At 32.1% G+C, this 22,854-nt stretch overlaps 2 protein-coding genes across 4 annotated transcripts in view; both read right to left on the bottom strand.

The window, feature by feature from the left end:
• The window catches only part of LOC108767394 (proton-coupled amino acid transporter-like protein CG1139), a 27,991-nt gene extending 15,411 nt beyond the window's left edge, over window positions 1-12,580 (bottom strand). The window contains exon 1 of one of the 2 annotated variants that reach the window (XM_018517270.1): window positions 12,575-12,580. Coding sequence is in view for 1 of the 2 variants with exons in the window: in XM_018517269.1 (XP_018372771.1) it covers window positions 9,743-9,778 (36 nt within the window). In the remaining variant the exon portion in view is untranslated. Of the gene's footprint in view, window positions 1-9,742; window positions 10,269-12,574 lie in introns of those variants that run through there. The other variant, XM_018517269.1, reaches the window with a different exon arrangement.
• A 2,259-nt stretch (window positions 12,581-14,839) lies between these two features.
• On the bottom strand, window positions 14,840-22,425 carry garnet (adaptor-related protein complex 3, delta 1 subunit-like garnet). Of its 2 annotated transcripts, none has more exons than XM_018517191.1 (14): window positions 22,109-22,425; window positions 21,885-21,980; window positions 21,590-21,718; window positions 20,347-20,757; window positions 19,777-19,850; window positions 19,094-19,537; window positions 18,782-19,009; window positions 18,542-18,704; window positions 18,199-18,381; window positions 17,627-18,041; window positions 17,277-17,545; window positions 16,605-17,171; window positions 16,093-16,518; window positions 14,840-15,879 (listed from the first exon to the last, which is right to left on the bottom strand). In XM_018517191.1, exons 1-14 carry the CDS (start codon window positions 22,211-22,213, stop codon window positions 15,787-15,789), a joined length of 3,603 nt encoding a protein of 1,200 aa, XP_018372693.1. In that variant the 5' UTR covers window positions 22,214-22,425; the 3' UTR covers window positions 14,840-15,786. The 2 variants fall into 2 exon arrangements, with proteins under 2 accessions (XP_018372693.1, XP_018372694.1); XM_018517192.1 differs by having other exon boundaries at window positions 14,841-15,879; window positions 22,118-22,425.
• Between the last annotated feature and the right edge of the window lie 429 nt (window positions 22,426-22,854).

Below are 22,854 nucleotides of genomic sequence, written 5' to 3'. Positions count from 1 at the left end.
GTCAAAATTCAAATCTTTTAAGGTTAGGTATTAAAAGTTCGTACACACGATACACACACTGCACATATCGCGTTCCATTTAAGCGTGGCAAACTGTGTTTGAGTGTGTTATACTGTGTCGGTTTGTGTCTCTTAAAAGGAAAGCAGCCATCATTATGTTATTCTATATAAAAGTTCATTTCTTCGAATATGAATAAAAGCTTATTATTAGAAAACTTCAAATTAACGCTTGAGTTAATTTTAAATAAGCTTACAAATTGTTGTAATTTATAATTCATTGTAAATTTATTTTCAATCATATATTAACAATTCATGCGTTAATTTGTGGTAAGTTTGCAAAATACAGTTGAGAATTATCAATTAACGCGTTATTTGTAACGCTATTACCGTTATTTTACTTCTTTTTGTAACGATTGTTATTTTTTTTAAAGTTTTTTAAAATTTTTTTAAACGATAACAAAGCTTTCTATTGTTACTTTTAATTCCAGTCAATATTGGAATGCTCTCTTAATAACGATATTAGTATCTAAAAACGTTTAATAAAAATTTGTAATAAAATATGCGTTTATAAATTATAATCTAATTCTTATAGATAAATATGTATATAAAAAATATTAATATAAAGATTAAATACGATAGAAAACACCAATACAGTCGAAGTTAGATGGTTCGAATAATACAATATTTGACCATGTTGACATTCTCTATCGTATTTAATATATTCATACGATCATTTCTTAAGTCTTAACAATATTAATATAAAAAATTATAGAAAATTTATGAGACAAGTTTAATATAAAGAAAAGTGCTTACTGTGTAATGACTAACTTAAAATTTTAAGTTTTAATATTGATTGTTACAATTAATATTGATTTTTATAAATAATTTTTAAGTCTAACAATTTACTTTAACATTATAAAAAAATAACAAATCGTTACTTTTTAAGTAACGATAACGATAACGGATTATTTTTATGAAGTAACGTTTTTAACTCTGATAAAATGTTGTAAATGAATTTTTATTGAACATAAAATTAATTTAAGTTTCCAACTAACAGAATAAAACTTACATAAAAATTTTCAATCGTACGTAGAGATTATATGTACATTATACCTTTCAATTTTAAAAGATAAAGGAGCATAAAAGCCAACGCAGGGACATGCAATAATATATTACTTTAATTTACATATACAGGGTGTTTGAAAAATACAAATTATATAAACCCCAATCTAAATTATGTGTTGGTCATTTATTAAATATGACAAACATACAGGATGAAAAATCAAGTAGTCAAATAGTACGTCAAAGAGTTAAAAAAATCGAAAGTATATTAAATTATAAGTAAGGAAATTAAGAGAAGTTATTTTTTAATAGTACCTGTGAGTCGAAATCGCACGCCAGTACATAAATCTTCGCAAAATTTCGCATGTTAAAAACCACTGCCAAGATCTCAAAAAGACATGTATCCTCAGTGTGACAAATAGAGAAAACACAAGTAATATAAGTACAATGTAATATAAGTAAGGAAGTGGTAAGTGGAAAAGAGGGGATTGATTAAGAGGAGGAAGCTGATAAAGGAAAGAAATGTATATGTCTGGAAGTCTCTCAGTATTACTTTGCTTATTAAGTCCATTTTTTTGTCTTTTTATAAAAATCATTTCAGAAATTAATCTTCTGTAATAAAATGGTTCCATGTCCACAATGCGTGACGAACATTTGTGTTAATTAATATAAATATTTTGTAGATAATGAGTTAATGACAATATTGTAAGTAGCGGTTGATATTGGTTTTAATTTACTGAGGATGACCAGATATATGGTCGAAACGTTTATCAATATATATGTAAATTAAAGTAATATATTATTGCAATGACACCTTTTGCGTTTGACTTTTATGCTCCTTTATCTTTCAAAATTGACTTGTTCGGAAGCCGTTATTTTAATTAAAAAATGATACCTTTCTTTAACAACATTCACCAATATAGTTTTAACAAAATCAAAGGATCGATGTATAATACGAATATTTAAAGGATCATACCATCATACACAGAGACACGTAACTTTATTAACTCTTTGCGTCGGCAATTATCAATCCGATGCGATGCAGCAAGTCAATAATAATTGTTATAATGTAATTGTTAACTTCGACGTCTGGAAATAACTGAGATGTTACCTATCATGGAAAAAAATACGAGTATAGTACAGATTATACTATTAGTTCTCAAACCAGGTGACACACACAAGATTAGGCGTGGAAGAAAACCGGTGGAATACTACAGAGTTTGGAAAAATTCCATGATTAGCGCACGCTGTAATATACGTGTTAATTGTTCATACCACAGAAAAGTAGATTGTGAAACGTCGAATAAAATTGCCTTTGGTATGAACGAGATGCCAGGAATACTAATAAAAAAATTAGCTTTTTTTATTACGTTATAAATAGTTATCTCAATTTTAATGTGTTTAAACACACGTTCGTAAGTACTAAATAGTAATTAAACTTGATAAGTTTGCTGTTACATTCAACAAACTAAGTTCATAAATTCGATAAAAAGTCGATAAATTAACGACGGCCGAAGAAAAGACGATTAAAATAATGTATAAATATGACGTATTGTTAATTGATGATAATCGTTATTAATCAATGAGGCTGATATTGAATTCTGATATAATTAACAGATTGCCGTGACAACATGAAGTGCATTCAAAAGATTCATTTTTCGACATTTTCACCCGCCCCTTTTTATTGACTATTTTACAATATTTCATATCACATTTTAATATTTGAAAATTAATGTTACAATTTTTCTATATATATTTGTCTAATTTGCAAATAAATTCCTTATAATTTCTTTTAATTTTATTACGCGTACAAGTATACTCTTGTACATATAATACATACACACACACACACACATCCAAAAAATACATAAAATTTAATAATAAAATTTTCATCTAATGTGAAAAAAAAAAGTTATTTAATAAAATTTCTCTATGTTGTAATGTGTTTGTTAAACGAAAAGAAATATTTTATAAACTCGAGTGCTTTTAATCTTTTAATATCTATTAACGAGTCAACAAAGCTTATTCTTATACTTATCAAAGTACTCTAGATATATACATATATATATAGTATATATGTGTATATATATATATATATAAAATCTTAAATCGTCGCATAGAAATACAAAGAAGGAGATACAAGAAGGTATGTTTTCGTAGTTTCGCGTATAATATATATCTTAGCTATCACAGAATACTTTAAATCGTCATAATCCCATTATCTCCGTCGTTCATTAAGTTTTCAAGATAGCTTAAATTTTAGTAATTTATTTTTGTAATCATATAATATTACATAATATATTTAAAAAATCAGTTTTCTGTGTTTTACCTACTTTCGAATGGTAATTGTATTTTTTTCTATTTTATCAAAGTTTCTAATAATTGCAGTTAAAAGTAAAAAATCAATAAAAAAATTAGAAGATTAATAGAAAATTTCATCAAGTAGTAAGTTTCAATTTTCGTTCTTCTAGAAATGCACAAAAAGTAATTAGTTTCATTTATAATGTAACTAACACTAACGATAAAAAACATTTTGCTCGTGGATGCTGTTAAAATTGTGTTGTTTTACGTAACGTTAAACTCAAACGTAGAGTTTCCTCATCGAGTTTCACACGTGTCTTCGGCCGAATGCGCATAAAAATTTGCTCATTATCAAGACGATCGCGTTTTTGATACTTAAAACAATGCAACTGCGTTTAATAAAATTGACTCAATCTTCGCAATGTATTTACATAATTCTGAATTCCGACGTGAATTGGCTACATTTATGCGCGGCTTTAGTTGATTCTGCTTCGAAAACGCTCCGTTTCTTCAAAATGATCGCAATTACGATATTACTATGCCTCGGAATGTTAAGGTCATTCCTGTATCATTTCGTGATTGCAAGTGTAAGAGCAATTATGATCGAAGGTCTCCAAGGATTTGCAATTCAAAATATGCGCGATTTATACTTTCCGCAGCAGAGAAGATAATAAGAAAATAGAAACAAGTAGAAAACTATGGCAGATAGTAGGAAACTATGGCAAACGTTCACAATAGTTATACAATCGTTTTCCAGGTACGGAATGCGTTAAAAGGAAAAAAGAAAGGGATAGAAAATATATAAATATCAAAGAGCGGACCGCTTCAGGAAGAGCTCTACGGTAGAAAACGCAGTTAGACCGCCGGTGACTTTTGCGATTTTTCACGTTTCATGGCGCAACACGATTTCGCTCTTGACGTTGCGTTCGGTTACGGCATGCATTTCCGCCGGAAAGCAGAGGAGTCAAAGCCGCGTGCTGATCCGACGTGCGGCCGATCAGCACGTGGCTTTAGACGTCCGCAATGCGCATAGTAATCGCGTAGAGAGAGACTCTCGTCACGCGCGTTGATAGGTCGCGTATATATCCATTACACAAGTCGCATACACCGATCGAGATTAAAAACCAGTATCCCAGGCAGAATTTCAAGTTATCTTGGAGGTGATTCAATCGGCTGTGATTGAACCATGTGCGGATCCTCTTATTTCTTCGACATTTATACGTATCTGGCACGACACTTTCATGAACTTCTGTTTCTTTGGTCGTATTCCAATATACACACTGCCAGTACCGAAAATCTAATGCCCCGGTGATCGAATGATGAGGATATTCGCATATGGATTCGAATTTTGACTAAAGCAATATTTTTCGCAGTAAAAATTATTCGCAGATTTAAGATTTTTATTAACATCAGGTTATTAATATTCTATAATTTTATTATAATTTTCTTATAATTTTAAAATTAATGTTCTAATTATTAATACTCTCATAAAGCTTCAAAAATTATGAAATTGTTTGATAATTTAACAAATGGCATTATTACGTTGATTCTGCTCATGATTGCGTTCCAAGACCAAAAAAAGATTTCGCCACGCGGTTTCAATCTATCAGAGGTGTATATAAATTCACACAGAAATATTCAAGTACTAATGTCCGTATTCATAGTCAGATCTTGTATTTAAGATCTGACTATGAATACGGACATTAGTACTTGAATATTTCTGTGTGAAGATCTTGTATTTAAGACTTCCTTAAATTTATCTTTAGATGTTCAGTAGCCAATCAAATAATTCGTAGAGCATCTGAAGATAAATTTAAGGAAGCCTAAATATAAGGCCTGACTATGAATACGAGCATAAGATCCGTTTTGATCAAATATAAGATTCCTCTTATTTAATTACATTTATAATTCATGTTATATGTATACTATAGATTATCAGTACTGACAGTGTATAATTACATTTTTTGTGGATTTTCAATTTTCGAGATTGCGGTACCACGCTTTCAAAAATAGTTTGTGAATTGTATTGACGAACAGTTTACAAACTGAAATGAGATGGAAATGACAAAAGTGAGCAAATTTACTGAGTAATGACCAATAAAATTATAAATATTCTAGTAAATTCATTTACTCTTGATTTTCATTTCGTTTCAAGATACACAATCGATCCTCAAATCGAATAATGGATTTACTAGAAAAAGCAGTTTTGCAATTACTATTACGAGATTGTTTAATATGATTGGTTATATACATTTAGATCCAGCAAGAAACTAAGAGCAAGAATCAATCGTATTAAAGAATCTTACAACAGTTGCAAAGCTGCTTTTTCTGCTGAATGTAGCCATTATTCGATCTGAGAGTCGATTATTGATATCTTGAAACGAAACAAAAATTATATAAGTAAACGAATTTAAAACAAAATATTTATAATTCTCCATTGGTCAATAATTAATTAGTAAATTTATTCATTTTTGTAATTTTCACCTCGTTTCGAGATACACATCAACTCTGTTTGTAAGCACTTTCGGTTTGTTCGCGAACATTTCTCGAACATCTACAAAAACTTAATATGTCATCCACACCCAGTGTTCACTTTGGATTAGTTGCTTTCCTTTTAATTTTATCGTTTTTTAATTTATTTTCTAGAACAAATTTAAAATGAACTGTTTGCAAACAGCAAGCGAACAAATTAAAATAACTGATCGCGAACTATCTATTAACAGTTTATCAATTATTCACGAACTGTTCAACTTCGGTAAAGTTATTACACCTTTACGATACGGCTCGAGAGAATACAACACGTTTCTTCAAAGAAAGCGTTTCTTTGAAGAGAGGGAGGATTCATGCTTGTTTGCGGCAAACACGCGCGAGCGATCCTTATCAATGCAACAAAAGTAATCCGTGTGCGATTGTTGTCGGGGAGATGCAACTTCCAAAAACCGATGCGCCAAGCTGATATGGATAGATGATGACAGACTGAGTAATCATTAATGTCAGATAATATTATTGTTGAGAGAGATGCCTATTAATTCGCGGTACATTGTCGCGGGCATAAAGGTAAACAATTAAAATATGTAGGTAAAATAGATAAGTACCGAGAGAGTGGCTTATAAGGGGAATCTAAGAGCAGAATCTACAAACATTGCTCAAGTTTCAAGATGGTTTTAAGCTAGTGCTGAAGATGCCATAAACCAATCAGAGAGCCGTATTAGCGTCTTAAGACATTACCTAAAACTGAGGTCTTGAAATAGAATGGACTATAAATACCGACCTAAGTTCAAATCCCAGCAGTGCCAAAAGTACCTTGATGTTATATATGTCACAGTCAAAGCGTTAATTCAGTAAAGGCCCGATCTAAGATATAGAATGCGTGTCGCGGGACTATAAACTATCCTAATTTTAATTACAATAGGTTGCAGGATGCAAAACGCAGGACGCAGGAACTTGGGTGAACTTCAACTTTATTATGAAATACGTTTCACTTGCGACCTGCGTTTTGCGTACTATGTAGATCGGGCTTAAATGTATACACTTTCTGTAATTAACATATACATTTACTAAAATTAATACTTTGACTATGATAATTCAGATATTTCGTCTTTATCTGGTGATAGAGGAGCGATTGAAAAAAAGTAACAGAGGAAATTATGTTTGATAATAATCGATGAGGAAGATAATCGATGGGCGCAGCGTTTCCTGCTCGGATCGATAAAAGGTTATGACATAAGACTATTGTATATAGATACGTACAATTTAAATGCGTGTACCCAGGAAAAAATATTAATTATATAAATGGACATATTTTATATATAATTATATACAATTGTATACAAAATATGTCTATTTTTTATATAATTATATATAATTATATATGAAACATTTTTCTCGGGTAGCATTAAAAATATTACATTCACATTTTTCTTATTTCAACATATACAATATTTATTTAGATATTATTTTAGATTAGACGTTATACTGATATTATTTCTATTTCAATATGTATCTATAATTATTATCCTAATTTCCAACAGATGCAACAATTATCTTTTTTTATATATAAAGATAAAATTTATTACGTTATTTTTTATATGCAAAACTGCCAACTAAATTTCTAAAGCAAGTTTTTTTTTAAGTTAATTTAATTTAGTCCAATATTAAGCGTTCCCGTAATTAAATCTTCCCTAAAATATGTACCACGAAGAAATCAACTTCGCAAGGTCGTTGAAAAATTGACACAAGCCGACGTTACGAGGGAAAGGCGCAAAACCTTTAGAGCACTTGGTGCAACAATTCGGATACTTTCGAATAATCGTACGCGCTTGATCGAACAGGTATTGTACCCGGTCGCCTTCGACAGCACGAGGAGAAAAAGCGAGGGAGAAAAAAAGGCGGGCCTGAAAAGAGTTGGAACAGGAGAAGGACACCTCGCGAAAGAGTGATATCAAGTCAGTGAAGCCGGCACGATTTGTTTATTTATTCGGTATTTCCTCGTTGTGCAACAATTCTAATCGCTAATTATTGTCGGCGATAATTATCGTGAACGAGCGGGAAAAAAACAGCGGTAACGACATCGACGTCATCATTTCGCACGTCAACGCGATGAACGAATGATTGTCCTTCGTGCGAAAGTTTCGTTTGTGTAATATGAATAGAAACTTTCCATTCTCGTGATTGGTTCATGATCGAATCATCGCGCGATCGCCAAAACAAATATGTCAAGTGTGCAATAGTTGAGAGCTTATTATTATCCCTGTCCTGCATAATCGTTGCTATAAAAAGAAATATCACGAAGCACGCTCTGCAACGAGAGATATTAGGTCTGTTCGCATTGCTTGTACTTTTTGCGCTCAGTATCTTCGCTTTCTCTCTCTTCAATGTCCGATATATTTATCTTTTTTTAAATGTAAAAATTTTGGGGAATTTCGAGCAACGCGAACCTTTTGCAATAATAATTGTCTTTTCTTTATATATATATATATATAAGGATAAAATTATTTTATCTTTTGTGCTTCAATGTGTAACTGCCAACTAAATTTCTAAAACAAGTTTTTTTTCTAAATTAATTTACAAAATTTCAGTCCAATATTTCTCTTCTCTAAACCTTTCTTTTTTTCTTAATTAAATCTTTCTATAATTAAACCTTCCTTAAAATATGCGCGAAGAAGGAATCAACTTCAACGACTAGAGCAATTGCTGCTCTAATCGTTGAATTTGTGTATAAACTCTCACGCGTTGTTTCTAAATGTAATTCATAAAAATATCCTATTAAAATAACTCATTTTCAAGTGATACTCTATTAAGTATTATTAACATTATTATCTTTTGTATTATGCATGCCTATAGATAAACCTGCACGCAGTGAAAAAATGTACATGCACTATCATTATCACAAACTATGAAATGATGGAAGTCATTTCGATTGTTTTTTTACAAAAAAAAAAAAAGAATTGAACGTGACAAATTATAAGAAACTTGATCTGTTTTGTATACAAATTTATCTTTTTTCATGTAAATATAATGCCATACGAGTGTGTAGAATTTTAAGTTGTTTTTTTACGTAAAAATGTAAATGTTGCTCTTATGTAAAAATGCACTCATTAAAATTATCTTAAAAGAAACGTCACTTGAATTGACTCGAATTATATAATTTTGCAATCAATTCTTCTTACGACATAAACGCTAAAAAAAAATTGCGTATTTTGGAGCTTTTGGAATTTTGGAAAACTTGCATTTTTTTAACGATGCTGTACGTTTTTCCGGATATTTTTCTAAATCATATCTTTCGAGAGAGGAAAAATAACCAAGTATATTCGATTATGTCAAAGCTTCACTCTGCTGCTTTTACTTTTGAAAAAAAGAGAGAGAAACATGTTTATTATTTCCGGATATTTTTCTAACATAAATCATGCTTTTAAAAATTAGCTGTTATCTAAAATTTAGATTTTTAGTTCCGTTTATGTCAGGGCTTCGCTCCGCTGTTTTTACCACCGAGAACAAAGAGAGAAATGTGTTTACAGTTATATATTAAGATTAAGATGTCCTATTTGCACAAAATGATTTCGAAGATAACGACTAACATGATAACAAAAAGCCGGTAAAAGAAATAGAAAAATCTATCGCGAATCATTTATGGGAAATGGCTATCCTCCCTCCCTCACCCAATTCTGTTCCCTCTCTCCCGAGAGAAACCGAAGAGAATATTCTATACCTGAACTCATAAGTTATGTATGAAAAATCGTTACAGGAATATCAACAGATGACAATTTAAATTTCTTTTCGTTGTAAACACAACACACACACGTGGCGGACATCAATCCTGCGTTTATACAAAATCCATTCCTAATACATTCCAATGTTTCACATTCGTGTCATCCACTCACCGTGCTTGATGTAAATCCCAAATTGTCGTGCGACATCCTGAAGGATGAATTGCTTAGTTGTTCAATATCAAATATCACCGACAGATCCTTGCATGCGATAAGCGCGCAACGGCGAGTAGAGTGACAACTATCGAGTATGGTGAATAGCGAGATAGCAAAGGGTTGATCAGCCGGGCGATAGAAGAAGACAGGAGAAGCGCGACGAGGAGGGGTCGAGAGTGTCGAGACGATTTAAAGATCTCTGGAGGTCCGTTGCATTGTGCGTAGCGACAGGTACGGCCGCTGCAAGTCGACTGGTTTGACTTAGCGCGAAGTATTATTTATATAGCGTCACTCGTGCGGCGTGTGTGCGACTCGAGCTCGCGGTTTCGTATCCGTACCGTTTCGTATCCGTATCATTTCGGCGCATCGATGTGTCGGGGCTGTTGAGGGGCGAGGGGAATACCCGGCGCGCGTGGTGCGTTCGTCTCATTCAACCGGTCCGGTCCGATTGACGGCGACGGCGCCGGCGCCGGCACGTGCTCGCACCTTGAAGGCTCGAAGTAGCGTCGGATCACCCGCCGTGTCGCTCGTCGATCAACACCTAAGGATTTTGCAGCACGGTGCCGTCGAATGCACATTGTACGTTCGAAGGCGAGCGTTCAAGTCACCGACTCGAGCGGCGGTGCTGTCGAATGGCGCGGGCGTGTCCACTTGCGTTCGCGTTTCTGTGTGCGTCAGAGGGTAAACACTTACTTGTACCGAGTAAATGCGTTTTTTTTTCAATGTACACACAAGTAGGATAAGGACGCGCCGATACTTTCGCGCACTTGTTTAATAAATCTGATTAATGGGGCATTAACGTTTCCGTATTCTTTTTTTCAGTCTTCCACTTTGAAAAAAGCAGAAAGAATTAAGTAATTTTAACCAGATTAGGATTTATCGAGTTATTACAAGGATATTATGCGCATTTATTCCGTAATAATTAGTCTCGCTTGTTTTATGTTCGCACGAAAATAAATTTTGAAGGATTTCCTTGAAGCAATTTAATGTAAAAATGCAGAAGTATTTTAATGATACATTGGATATATCTAATGTAAAATGTAAAATATAGTATTTAGATCTAGATCAGGCCTGTCCAATTTGAGCTCCGAAGCCAAAACGCAAAACCATCGACGTAAGTAATTCAATGTGGGTCAGATTTCAGGGATTGTAAAGTGTTGATACACATCTAAGTGACGCTTATCAACACTTTATAGTTCTAAAATCTTACTAACATTAAATTTTTTTACATCGGCAATTTTGCGTTTTGACTCCGGAGATCAAATTGGACAGGCCTGATCTAGATTAAAGACTAATTATTTTGCGATTACTGATTAGCGATTATATATTAATTTTTTTTTAACTTACTCCATTATCGATGAATAATGCTTGAACAATTTCAAGGACTTATTAAATATTTTCATCGCAATGATAAAAATTAATTTATATTATTTCAAGATATTGATAATTCTTTTGGTAGACTGAATGATATCTGAACTTTTATCGAAGTATTTATTTGATAAACATCGCGCATGATTGCTAATCTTTATTTTGCCGGAAGATTATATAAGATCTATATTCACACACTTTATTTTTTTATCGATAAATTGTTCATTTATTTTTGAGAATATGTATGTAATTTAAATAATATGCGCTAAATACGCGCGTTTATCGATAAGAGCGAGGCAATTACGGACTTATAACAAAGTTTTGTACAGAAATTACATTTTGCTTTGCTAAACAACTTATTCTATAGCAACATATATTCTATTCTGCGAATAAATAATTTGATTTAATGTTTCCTCTGTTTCACGTCTGACACATATTTAAGTATCATCATTCGAGTTAGGTAACAATTGTCAATCTGCTCGTTTTATGATAGAAGATGAATGTCTGCATTCATCCTCGTACTTTGAATTCTTCAAAAAGATACACTCTCCATTGGACATTTTCAATTTAAAAGGAAAATGGAAAGGGATGTGAAATATATTTTATGAAAAAATAAAAGTGCATTGAATACAAAATTCGAATGCATAAATCGCACGTGTGTATCAATTAATCTTGGTGTTGTAATCTCAAGTAAAGATATTTTAAGCGATTAATCGTTTACGAAGAGTACGTTCTCTCTCGACAGTGGCAATAAATCACAAAATGGCGTTAATAATTTTAAGAATCGATATAATCTAATTTTTACTAAGCTGACATCATTTAACGATGATGAAAGATACATATTGATTAAAGTTTCCATCTACATGCTTCACATGCAATAGTTTCTTTACTTAAAATTGATTGCAACTTTGTCTCGCGAGTTACGAGATGTGTCAGTTTAATCTGCTAAGGGCCGATTGTTCCACCTTTTGGTAAATTTTACCTGTTGGATAAATAGCAAGATTACCCAATCACATGCGCGGATTACCAGATTTACCTCACAGGTAAAATTTACCAAAAAGTGGAACGATCGGCCCTAAGTGTTCTCGGAACACAGTTCTCTCTTTCACTTTTCTTTGTTTTTAAATAAAAGAAAAATTGTGGAAACGATAAAGGATTTCAAATTGAATCATCGATAAATCATAATGTGTCATTCCGACAGCTTGGCATTCCGAATCAAGATATTAAATCTTGAAAAACATGCATGCTTGTTTGACTAAAACGTGACCGGAATGGAATAATAACCATTTAACTTATTTTTTCTCTGTGATTTTTTTGCTCACGTAAGCATACTTGAGAAAAGAGAATGAGAACGGTATTCTTTCTGTAAATATTTATGTATTTTCTTCGATAAGCCGAGGAGAAGAATTTATTCGTTGAAACGATAATCTCTAGTAAAAGCCGATATTTCAATATCTCGACGTCTTATTTCGCGTTGCACCGCACTGCGGTGACAGAAATGAATGGCGAATAATTCCTAGTATCAAGCAGATAAAAATAAAACGTGCGGGAAAGTACATTCGGGAAGCTGCAGTCTTTCCGTGTCTTTCCTGAAGCGTAGACACGTCGTGCATTATAAATTATGCGTTATATTGAAACACTTCCTCCGTTTCTAGAATGAACGGATGAATCAATTAACGTTATAGAGTGTTTCGAGAAATGTTTGCACAGACACTAAAATCAACTAATTTATATTTTCCGATTTAAATTAAGCGGTAGCGAAACAATTAACGCTTTCGGTATCGAGCGGCTGCACCTGGAAACGAGTCCGTTTTGAGAACATGACGCTGCGCGACCATGAATTTCGCGTGGGAGTAGCGTGAGGTTAATGAATTTGATTGAATCACGGCCGTCTTTAGTCCTCGCGGTTCACCTTCCAGACCGAGCGCGCATTGTCCAAAGGTGCGAATAATAGTCGCGTTAATCGAGAATCGCGTGTCACTCACCGGAACGCCGTGCATTGTGAAACGCACTTATATCTTCACTCTCGACCTGGATTAGACATCGCGGAATGAATATGGCAATTCGCGGCGTATGATGAAAAAATTTATATTGAAATATTTTGTATTCGTGATACAGAAATCTCCTAAATCAGTTTGTTACGCGAGCACGCAGGTTATATATTTTCAGGAGGGATTAAAGAGGTTTGTTAAATTAAATTCGAAATTTGCGAATTTATTTTAGGGAAAAGAATAAAGGGATAGGTGTTATTTACTGCCTATTATATTTGAGATGTAGAAAATTAATTTGTAATTCGTAATTTATTAAAAATATAGTTCTCTGTATATATACTATTATAGATTGAAAAATTTCGAGTTTTGCCATATTTCCCTGACTTGTAATGAAGCAATCTCTGTTAGTTTTTCTCAGGATACTCTACAGATTGAAACTAAAATGGACGTAGAAAAATTATTACAAAATGGTAGCAACATAAATACCGTCAATTTCCATGCGAAAATTAGAGCTCTATGTTTATGTAGAACCATTTTGTAATGGCATTTTTCTAATAATCTATTTTAAGTTCATTCTGTAGAGCAAAATTTTCTGAAGAAAACTAGATCAGAAAATAGTATATTACTATTGGATTATTTGTTTAAAAGTCATGGAATCTCATGGTAAAGCTTGAAATTTTCGGGCCTGTCTTCAATGATAAAAAACTTCTATAATTTTTGTATTACAAATTAATTTTCTATATCTAAAATACTCAAAGTAAACTATCATCTAAATGCAGAACTGTATCCACTTATTCCTTTCTCTGAAATAAATTGGCAAATTCTGTTTCTAATTTAATTTATTAAATATATAAACTCTTTATCCCCCTCTCTCCTATTAAGAGAGCTCAATATGTTTTTGCTTGTAAAATTCAATCAAATTTGGATGAGCGATATCTCTTCTGTATTAACATCTGAGTAATAAATTATTGCAAATGAGATTTGCACAACCGGTCATAATTTTATTATATAATCATTCACACTTGGGAGTGCAAGGAGTAATTAAAGCTCAAAGAAGAAATACGCGGTTAATAAAATAATACCGGCATTAATTTCGCAGCGTGTAATTTATAATAGAATATGTCATGGTCAACATGCACGCACGTCTCTTACGTGAATGGTGTACTTAAAAAGAAGATATTTTTCTGTAATGGTAATGTGTGTAAGATATAAAGTTAAAAATTAAGGACATTTATTTGCATCTATTATAATGCATCATACGTTACGTACTTATTTATGAAGGGAAATTATTAATATACAATTATAGTTGTGTTTGTTTGTGTGTATGTGGTAATCGAATATTCAAAGGTCAATGTGCGATGACAAAAATCAACGTCGCTTTAGGAATAAAAGGATTGTTTAGATATTGAAAGTTCTAACGATTTTTGGCACACGTTTAATAGCTTAGATGTTAGAGTGAATTAACATAAAAAATCTAGAATTTATATTTAAATATAAAAATCTTTATATATCTCAAAACAAGAGAAGACAGAAGATATTAAAAGAAAAAAAATGGATATAAAACTTGATGCAATTGAATTGCAAAATAACATAAGAGCATATTTTTTCGCGATTATGCATACATGGATCATGTGCCTGGATATATGTATATATGTATGTATGTATATACATATATATATACGCATATACCTACACACACACACACACACACATATGTTATTTACAATTTTAAATTTACATAATCTCATGTTATGGAAGCGTCGCATATACATACGTCATACGCTAACCACTTATGCTCGTTAATCTATGTTTACAAAGATCGGACGCAATATCGCAATGAATATATTTCATATATTTTACAAAATAATAAAGATCTCAACAATATAGAGCGATGGAATATTATCCTAATTGGACGCAAAAATTGAAGGCATTGAACATGAAAGTAGGATCAATCGTTTATATTGCAACATTTATTTCCATACTGTACAAACTGCTTCTTAACAATTAGTTCATAAGCTATTTCAATTATTACATACCGTGTAAATGCAACATTGTAAAGATAAGAAAGTGTAATAATTTACACAAGTTTTTTTGGAAGATATCGATGTAATTCAATAAGATAGTTAAAAGTGGTAAATAAATTCTCTTAAAGAATAACTAATTCCTGTATTTATTGCACGTCAGTGCCATACCAGACTTAAATCCTATATAAAAACATCAATCTACTTTTACTCCAGTGTCTTCAATTCTTGGCAATAGTTTCTCTCCTTCTTCCTTTTCTCAGTTTCTTTACGAAACTTTGCTTCACATATATAGAAATGTACATGTGTGTATTTGTGTTGTGTATTATGCATATGTGTGTGTTTATATGCATGTATATAATATGTGTGTATATATATATATATATATGTATATTTCTTAAGTATTTAACAAATTTATGATCTAGATTACACGTGTAGTTTAGGTAAGATCTTTTCCGAAAATATTTAATCGCGCGGTCTGCAGATACGCTATAGTCGCTACATATCTGTATTTTATGTATAGTGGATACAATCGAAGTGTTTCTCTGTCCAGTATACGTTCAATATAACTGCGATGCATGATAGGAATCAATAATAGCAAAACATAGATACTTGATCAGTATTATGTCAAGAGGCTGAAGATCTCTTCTCCAATTTCCCACAGTAATGAGTTATTGTCTCCTTTACCTTCGATTACTAGATTTTCCGTCGCTCTCTGTAACAAAAAGCCATGAAATAATTTAATATACATTGCTAATCTTAGAAAGTTAACATTTTCATGTAAATTTCAACTAAATCAACACAAATGTAATACTTATACGAGATATTGGGTATATATTTTTATTATATTATGTTACGTTAATTAATATTTTAACTTTGGTCATCAAAAAAATTATTTATTGTAGAGCAGAGCTATAATTTAACTTACATTATATTTTAACAAAAGGCACACATGATGTCCCTTCAGAGAATGACCGTATAAAGATGCAGTATCGTCAATTTGCTCCACGAGTGTGAGATTACATTTGCGGCAAATAATATTCAGAACCGTGTCAAAGTCCTGAGAAGGCATTACTTCTCTTCTAATCTTAGATACTAATTGACCACTTTTGAGAAGTTCCGTGAGTATGTCCTTGTGAGAGAGATGCCCGACCATAAACTTGCTACATAACAAGGGCACAGTAAAATCGAGCTTTTCTTGTTGCGTTCCTTCTTTACTTTCAAACATGTACGTCAATGTACCCCTAAGTTTCTGAGCAAACGTCACGTCCGAGACTAGAACGGTGAACTCAGTTTCTTTACTAGATTGCAGAGGCAGTTGGAACGGCAGTTTTATTCCAAATTCATCTTCAGGCTAAAAGAACACGAAATGACACATTACAAAATTATTTTTGTGAATTAAAGCGTAAATTTCAAATATTCAAATGTATATTAACTTACATTCCTAACTAATTTGAGTAACGATGTGCCTGGAACATTGAAGACTAATTCTTTTACTAGCGGCTGACCTATATTTGTAATGCAAATTGATACGATAACTTTACTTGAGTCGTCAGGGATCTGTCTCAATTCATACCTCATGGAAAGGACCTTATTTTTGGCTAATTCTTCGTAAGAGATATCTTGCTGTATTTTTTCAGTAATTGTGTTATATTCAATATTCATAATATCGTCCTTTATCTCTGGTAATATTTCTTTTGACGGAGTAGATATTCCAGCGGTTTCCTCATAATCCAATGACTTATTCTCCTTCTTATTTTTTGATTTCTTCGATTTTTTATGCTTTGCATCTTCGTCATTGGATTTTTTGTGTTTGTTTTGACTTTTCGACTTCTTGCGTTTGCTATCTTTTTGTGATTCATTGGATACCTCTATGTACTCTCCTACAGTAGAAGATTGCACTTTCTCTGGAGACGAATTAGTTTCTAACCACAAGTTAGGCTCCCTTTCATTCATCACTTCGTTTTCCATGACATTCTTAACTTTTTTTTTAGACTTTCTATGTCCCTATCAATTTAGAATGCATAAATTATAAAAAAATATTTTTTTAATATATATGTAAACAAATTGAATAAATTCAAATTATATTTATTGATATAAAAAGAAATTTACCTTTTCTTTTTTATTTTCTTTCTCTTCAAATTTCTTTGTTATTTTATTTTCAGTAACTCTATGTTCTAAGACAGGCAATCGTTCATCTTCTCGTAAAGGCATATCCAAATCGATATTTAAAGCTCTATGTGGATCATTTGAATCTACTAAATCGTATTCATCACTATCACTTATTTCTGCACCCGGAGGTAATTCTCCAATTCCAGTATTTACTATTTGTGGTGATAAACTATCCTTTTCATCCTCCTCCTCCGATGCAGATCTTTTATCTGAAAACATTCAATATTAAGAATTTCAAAGATTTAACAACATATTTGATGTAATACACAATTTATATGCATAATAATTACTTTTATTTTTCTTTGATTTCTTCTTCTTTTCGTGCTTTTTATGTCTTTTGTGACTGCTATTTATATCGCGACATCTGTGAGAGTTAGAAATCTTTAAAGAGATTGGGATGTCTAATTCCGCGACAGGAATGTTTTCAAAGTCTTCATATGCGTTCGATGAATTGTGATATGATGTAGGAGTCTTAAATGAGCCTTTCAAATAATGAGGATTATTTTCTTGTTCTAGTTTTCTTGCTTCACGTCTCCTCTCGAGTTCTTCCAAAGATGGTTCATTCGAATCCCGTTTGGAAAACGAATTATTCGGTTTATCTGCCTTAATGAAAATATCATTCATGTCTAAATCCTCTGAATCCGAGCTCTCCGAAGGTGGATCATTTATCCAGGAATCCAAGTCTAAATTCTCAGGTATTGGAACCTGGAAGGTATCATAAAATTTTTATAAGATAAAATATGTAAATAATCTGCAGCACATATATATCAACTAATATGACATTTTTTAATAATTTATATCAAAACAAAAAATATTTTTAAGTAAATGATATATGTATACAATACTACTGATTGATATTTACTTTTCTTTGAGCCTTTGGTGCAACTGGATTAAGTTCACCTTCAAATGTCTTTATTAATTCTTGTGCAAGACCAGAATTTTCTTTTAAACATTCTAATAGTACTAATGCAGAACTTGATCTTTCTTGAACTTCCAAGTCGCCACTACAAACAAAAACTGCTATTTTGTCTTTCAATCCATAAATCTGTAAAGTGAAAGCTAATATTAGAACTAGAGATTTTATTTTAATTTCATACAAATATGTTTATTCTTAAAATATCATTAATTGCATGGTGCATGCTTTGCTTGTTGTACGATAAAAATAATAAATTTTATTATTATTACATAAATTATATATTTTATACCTTTTCCATAGTTTCAGTATCTTCTTCTTTTTCTGCTTTGGCAAATGTCGTTGCAGCTAGTTTTAATATATTATGAACGTAAACAGCCTGTATATGTCCTGGCAAACTAGAAGCTTGCGATCGCAACATAGACTGCAATGTTGCCAAAGGATCTTCCAATTCACTATTAATTTAATAGATCATTAAATGTTATTATATATTAATTAGATTAATACTTAATATGCATAAAATTCTTAATACCTAGAGAATTCTCCACAAATCCATGCTGCTGCATATAAAACTTCGGACATTGTTGCCCTTGGCTGGCCGGTTAAAAGATATGAATTCTCAAGCAATAAGGCACATTGTTGAACCGCGTATTTTCGGATAGCTTGTACACGAATTGCTACATCAAGTAATTGAGTTGCCACTAATGGTCCATGCTTGGTGCCTTCCATTCGTGTAAGTTCCACTAATACAGATATGTACCTGTGAGCATATGTAAAGTTTTTTATAATTTGTCCTAGATGATCCAGATAATAAGATTTATATATAAAAATATTTTATATTTACCACTCAAAATAGGTAATGAAGTGATAGTTATTTTGTGAGCAAATCTGAATGATCTTTGAGAGTAATTCATCGCGATACATAGTGCCTTCGGCTTTATCCATATGTACCATTAACTTCTTAACTATCTCCATTAGGTTCTTCTTGGAAACCATTCCATACAACAAATCCAAGGCACGCAGTCTTATAGTTTCATCTTTGTCATCAAGACATTGCATAATTAGATCTTTATGAGATTGCACACTCTTCGGATGATTTCTCAATATTTTCGACATTGCCAATAATCCCAGATATTTCAAGTTTTGATCAGAGTCTTCTATTAGTATTCTCAATTTTTGAACACACAACTGTATCGAATCAGAATGACTTGGCATACCAGACGAGATAGAAATCAATACAGCAATTACTGTATTGATACATTCGTACAATAAAGACATTGCAGATGTACTAGAAACAATCAGTTATTATGTTATAAATTATACCAAAAAATAATTTATTCATAAGGAAGAAATTAACAAAATAATATACATTGTAAAATATTATACATTGTAAAATATTATGTATGTTACAAGATATAAATAAAAAATAAGATAAACGTTAGACAGCTAAACTAAAATATAAAACTAAGTAAGCAATGATAACATTACAAACGCAATAATTAATACTTTCAAAATACATTAGAATACCTGTGTATCAAATTGGTAAGGGGTTCTATTAACTTTCTGCCAAGCCTAGGTTCTAGAGGTGTCAATGCTCCAAACTGAAAATACAATGTCATATTGCCTTCTAAGATGTACTTGATAATTTTTTTTTATACAGAGGAGTAGCTTTTTTAATTCTTATTTTATGAATAGATGAAGTACATATAATCGAAATATATGAAAAACATAATATAAATGATTCTACGATATACGTTCTGAGATACCGTTCTATATACTATCAATATCATTGCAAGAAATCAACATTTGTATCTATAATTGTTTAAAACAACGAATATTGTATAAAACCTTGAAATCAGATCAATTAATGGTTGAGTAAGTCGTCGACCCAGGTTTGGTTCGATCAAGATTATAGTTGAAAACTGAGTGTGAGAAACAAAATCAACATAGCTTACAATAAAAAAAAGATGTATATGTGTAAAATTGATAATTAATAATATTAAAGAATAGTTATGGATATAAAGTTTTTTTTACGTGAAAGAAACGTAAAGAAATACCATTTATCTCTTAAAACTGTAATACAACGGCAACACTCACCAATTTGATAATTTTAATGAGCATCCAATTATTTGTAGAAGTTGTCATCAATTTAAAGAAAACAGGCGCTAAACTCAGGTAATTCTTTGGATTTTTTCTGGCCAATTCGCAAACTACATTTACCGCTGCACTTTGAACACCACTGTCTGGATCTTCAAGCTTTTCCTTCAACCTAGGGAAAGCAGGCCTCAAGGCCTCGGGGAACCGCAGGAATACTTTATACATCATCAAAACTGCCTTCTTGCGTAAGTATGGTTTTGTAGAAGTCAACAATGTCATTATGTCATGAACCAAATCACGTGCTAAATCAGGACTTATAAAGCAAGACAAACCGCTCAGTGCTAAACCAGCGTCATACTGATTTTGGCTATTTAAATCTTTACGAATCATATTTGTTGTTAGCATCAGTAGCTATAACAAAAAAGTATTAATAAATTACGAGATGATTATTTTCCTATAAACTTAATTTGCTAAGTTAGATTTTTAATATTGTATAGAATAGATATATGTAAAAATAAATATATATACAATTTTCCTTAATAATCTATTACATCTTTTATTTGATGTATTTAGCTTCGTATTTAAAAGTATTATAGTGAAAGCATGTAAACATATACAATTAAAATGTATGTATAGGATGATCCTTAAGAATTCAAAATGAAAACTTAATATTAACCTTATGTCGGAAACGGTATAGTTTCAAAGATATAGAATATCAAAGTTGAAAGAAAAAATTTATTTTTTCTGAAATTTTGAAAACTATCCAAGTTATTTTTCATTAAACATATAAAATTCAATTTTCGATAAAATAAAGTAAATGGTTTTCAAAATTTTTGGAAAACACAAAATTTTGAAACATATTTATGATTTATTCTGTATATATCCTGTACGTAACAAATGTTGTACATGTTATAGGTAAAATCCACATAGTGCTGGCATTGTCTAAGTTGCTTTTTGTACAATGTCAGCATTGTCCACTTGTATGTGGACAATGTTGATACAGCTTGGGCAATGCCGACACTGTCCACTTGTAGACTTTGTCCATAACATATGTATATAGAGAGAGAGAGAGAGAGAGAAAGAGAGAGAATATGTATATACCTAAAAAATATATATAAAATATCCATGCAAGTGGTCTTTCAATAAATAAAAATACATATAAGATATATATACAGGACGGGTCATCAGTACATTTGATAAATTGTTTGATAAGTATATATTATTATGCGACAATGGATTTTACCTCTGTTTCCGCGTGAAAACTTTGACTGGCAGCAAGATAACCAATTCGCTTGTGAGTAAACTTTGTCGACGACATTACTTCTATTATGTTAAAGCCAGCCCAACTGATGTCATACCCCAACATCTGGAGCTGAAGATAGTAAGAATAAATTAAAATCATTAATACTTGGGACAAATTGAACTCTCTGAACTGAATTGAATTAAGTTAACTCATGATAAATCAACTGTACAAATTGCTGAAATTGCATCAAATCGATCCTGGTATCTGTCAAAATTTACATATGCTAGAGACTTACATATGTCAACTTGGCCACGGCATTGGCTTTGACTGCCACATTGTCTTGCCGCAATTCTTGCTTGATCTCCTCGATACATTGTGCAATGTACTTCGCCTGGTACAGAAAAGAGGAGTAAAGTATCCTAAGAACTATTGAAAAAACAGATAGAGCAAGCAAAGCAGGAAAGTTAGGTTATGTTCTGACTAAAGGATAAGACAGCGAGGAAATCGTGAAACACACACGGGAATCACCTCGTTTTCTTTATTGTTCCTGATTCCGCGCACCAGATCCGTCAAATTCTTGTCGAACATCCGCTCAAAGTTCCCCTTCACCTTGCGGAGTGCCATGGTCGCATTAATAAAAGATATTAAATGCTGTATGCGCTCGCACTATACCGCTCAAGGAACTTCCTCGCACATCGGCCGTATGTTTCGACTCGACGAGACGACACGTGGCCCTGATACCATTACAGTTAACCGTAAATCCGTATAAATTCCAGTCCTATATTCACATTTTTTGACAGACAGGTGGACGAGCAAGAGAGGGAGAGAGAGCGAGATACCAGGGAATCATACCTAAATGTCCTAAATGAGAAATGTCAAGAGGGCAGACTGAGGGGCAGACAAATATGAGTTATCTGTATCTTCGTCCAATGGCTGCGTTTAGCAAAGAAAGCAGCTTTGCAAAATTCTTTATGTAAAATTCTTTAATATGATTGGTCTTGCTCTTAGTTCCTCTCTGGATTTAAATGTATAAACCAATCATATCAAAAAATTTTACAATAGTTATAAAGCCGGAATTATGCATTGAAAATTGAGATTAAAGATTAAAGACTGAAATTTCACCAATGAGGACAAAGAAATTTTGGCTCCTTTTGTTCTGATTGGTCAAACTTCAATCTTTCAGTCTGATTCCGGCCTAAAGCTGTTCTCTCTACTGAACGCAACCGTTGAGTATCCATCTATTGTTCGGTTGTTGAAATTATCGG

This window comes from Trachymyrmex cornetzi, unplaced genomic scaffold, assembly GCF_001594075.2.
Source record: "Trachymyrmex cornetzi isolate Tcor2-1 unplaced genomic scaffold, Tcor1.1 scaffold67, whole genome shotgun sequence".
NCBI classification, from domain to species: domain Eukaryota; kingdom Metazoa; phylum Arthropoda; class Insecta; order Hymenoptera; family Formicidae; genus Trachymyrmex; species Trachymyrmex cornetzi.
Note: the sequence above shows the minus strand (reverse complement) of the source record. Positions and strands in the feature narration are given on the sequence as shown.

What these genes read in the sequence shown, in the direction of transcription:
- garnet (XM_018517191.1), bottom strand. Translation starts at nt 22,213, where the DNA reads ATGGCACTCCGCAAGGTGAAGGGGAACTTTGAGCGGATGTTCGACAAG. An exon ending in CTTACCAATTTGATACACAG is followed by an intron (nt 19,538 to 19,776) that starts GTATTCTAATGT and finishes GATTGTTTCTAG; the next exon opens with TACATCTGCAATGTCTTTAT. An exon ending in GAAATCAAAGAAAAATAAAA is followed by an intron (nt 17,546 to 17,626) that starts GTAATTATTATG and finishes GAATGTTTTCAG; the next exon opens with ATAAAAGATCTGCATCGGAG.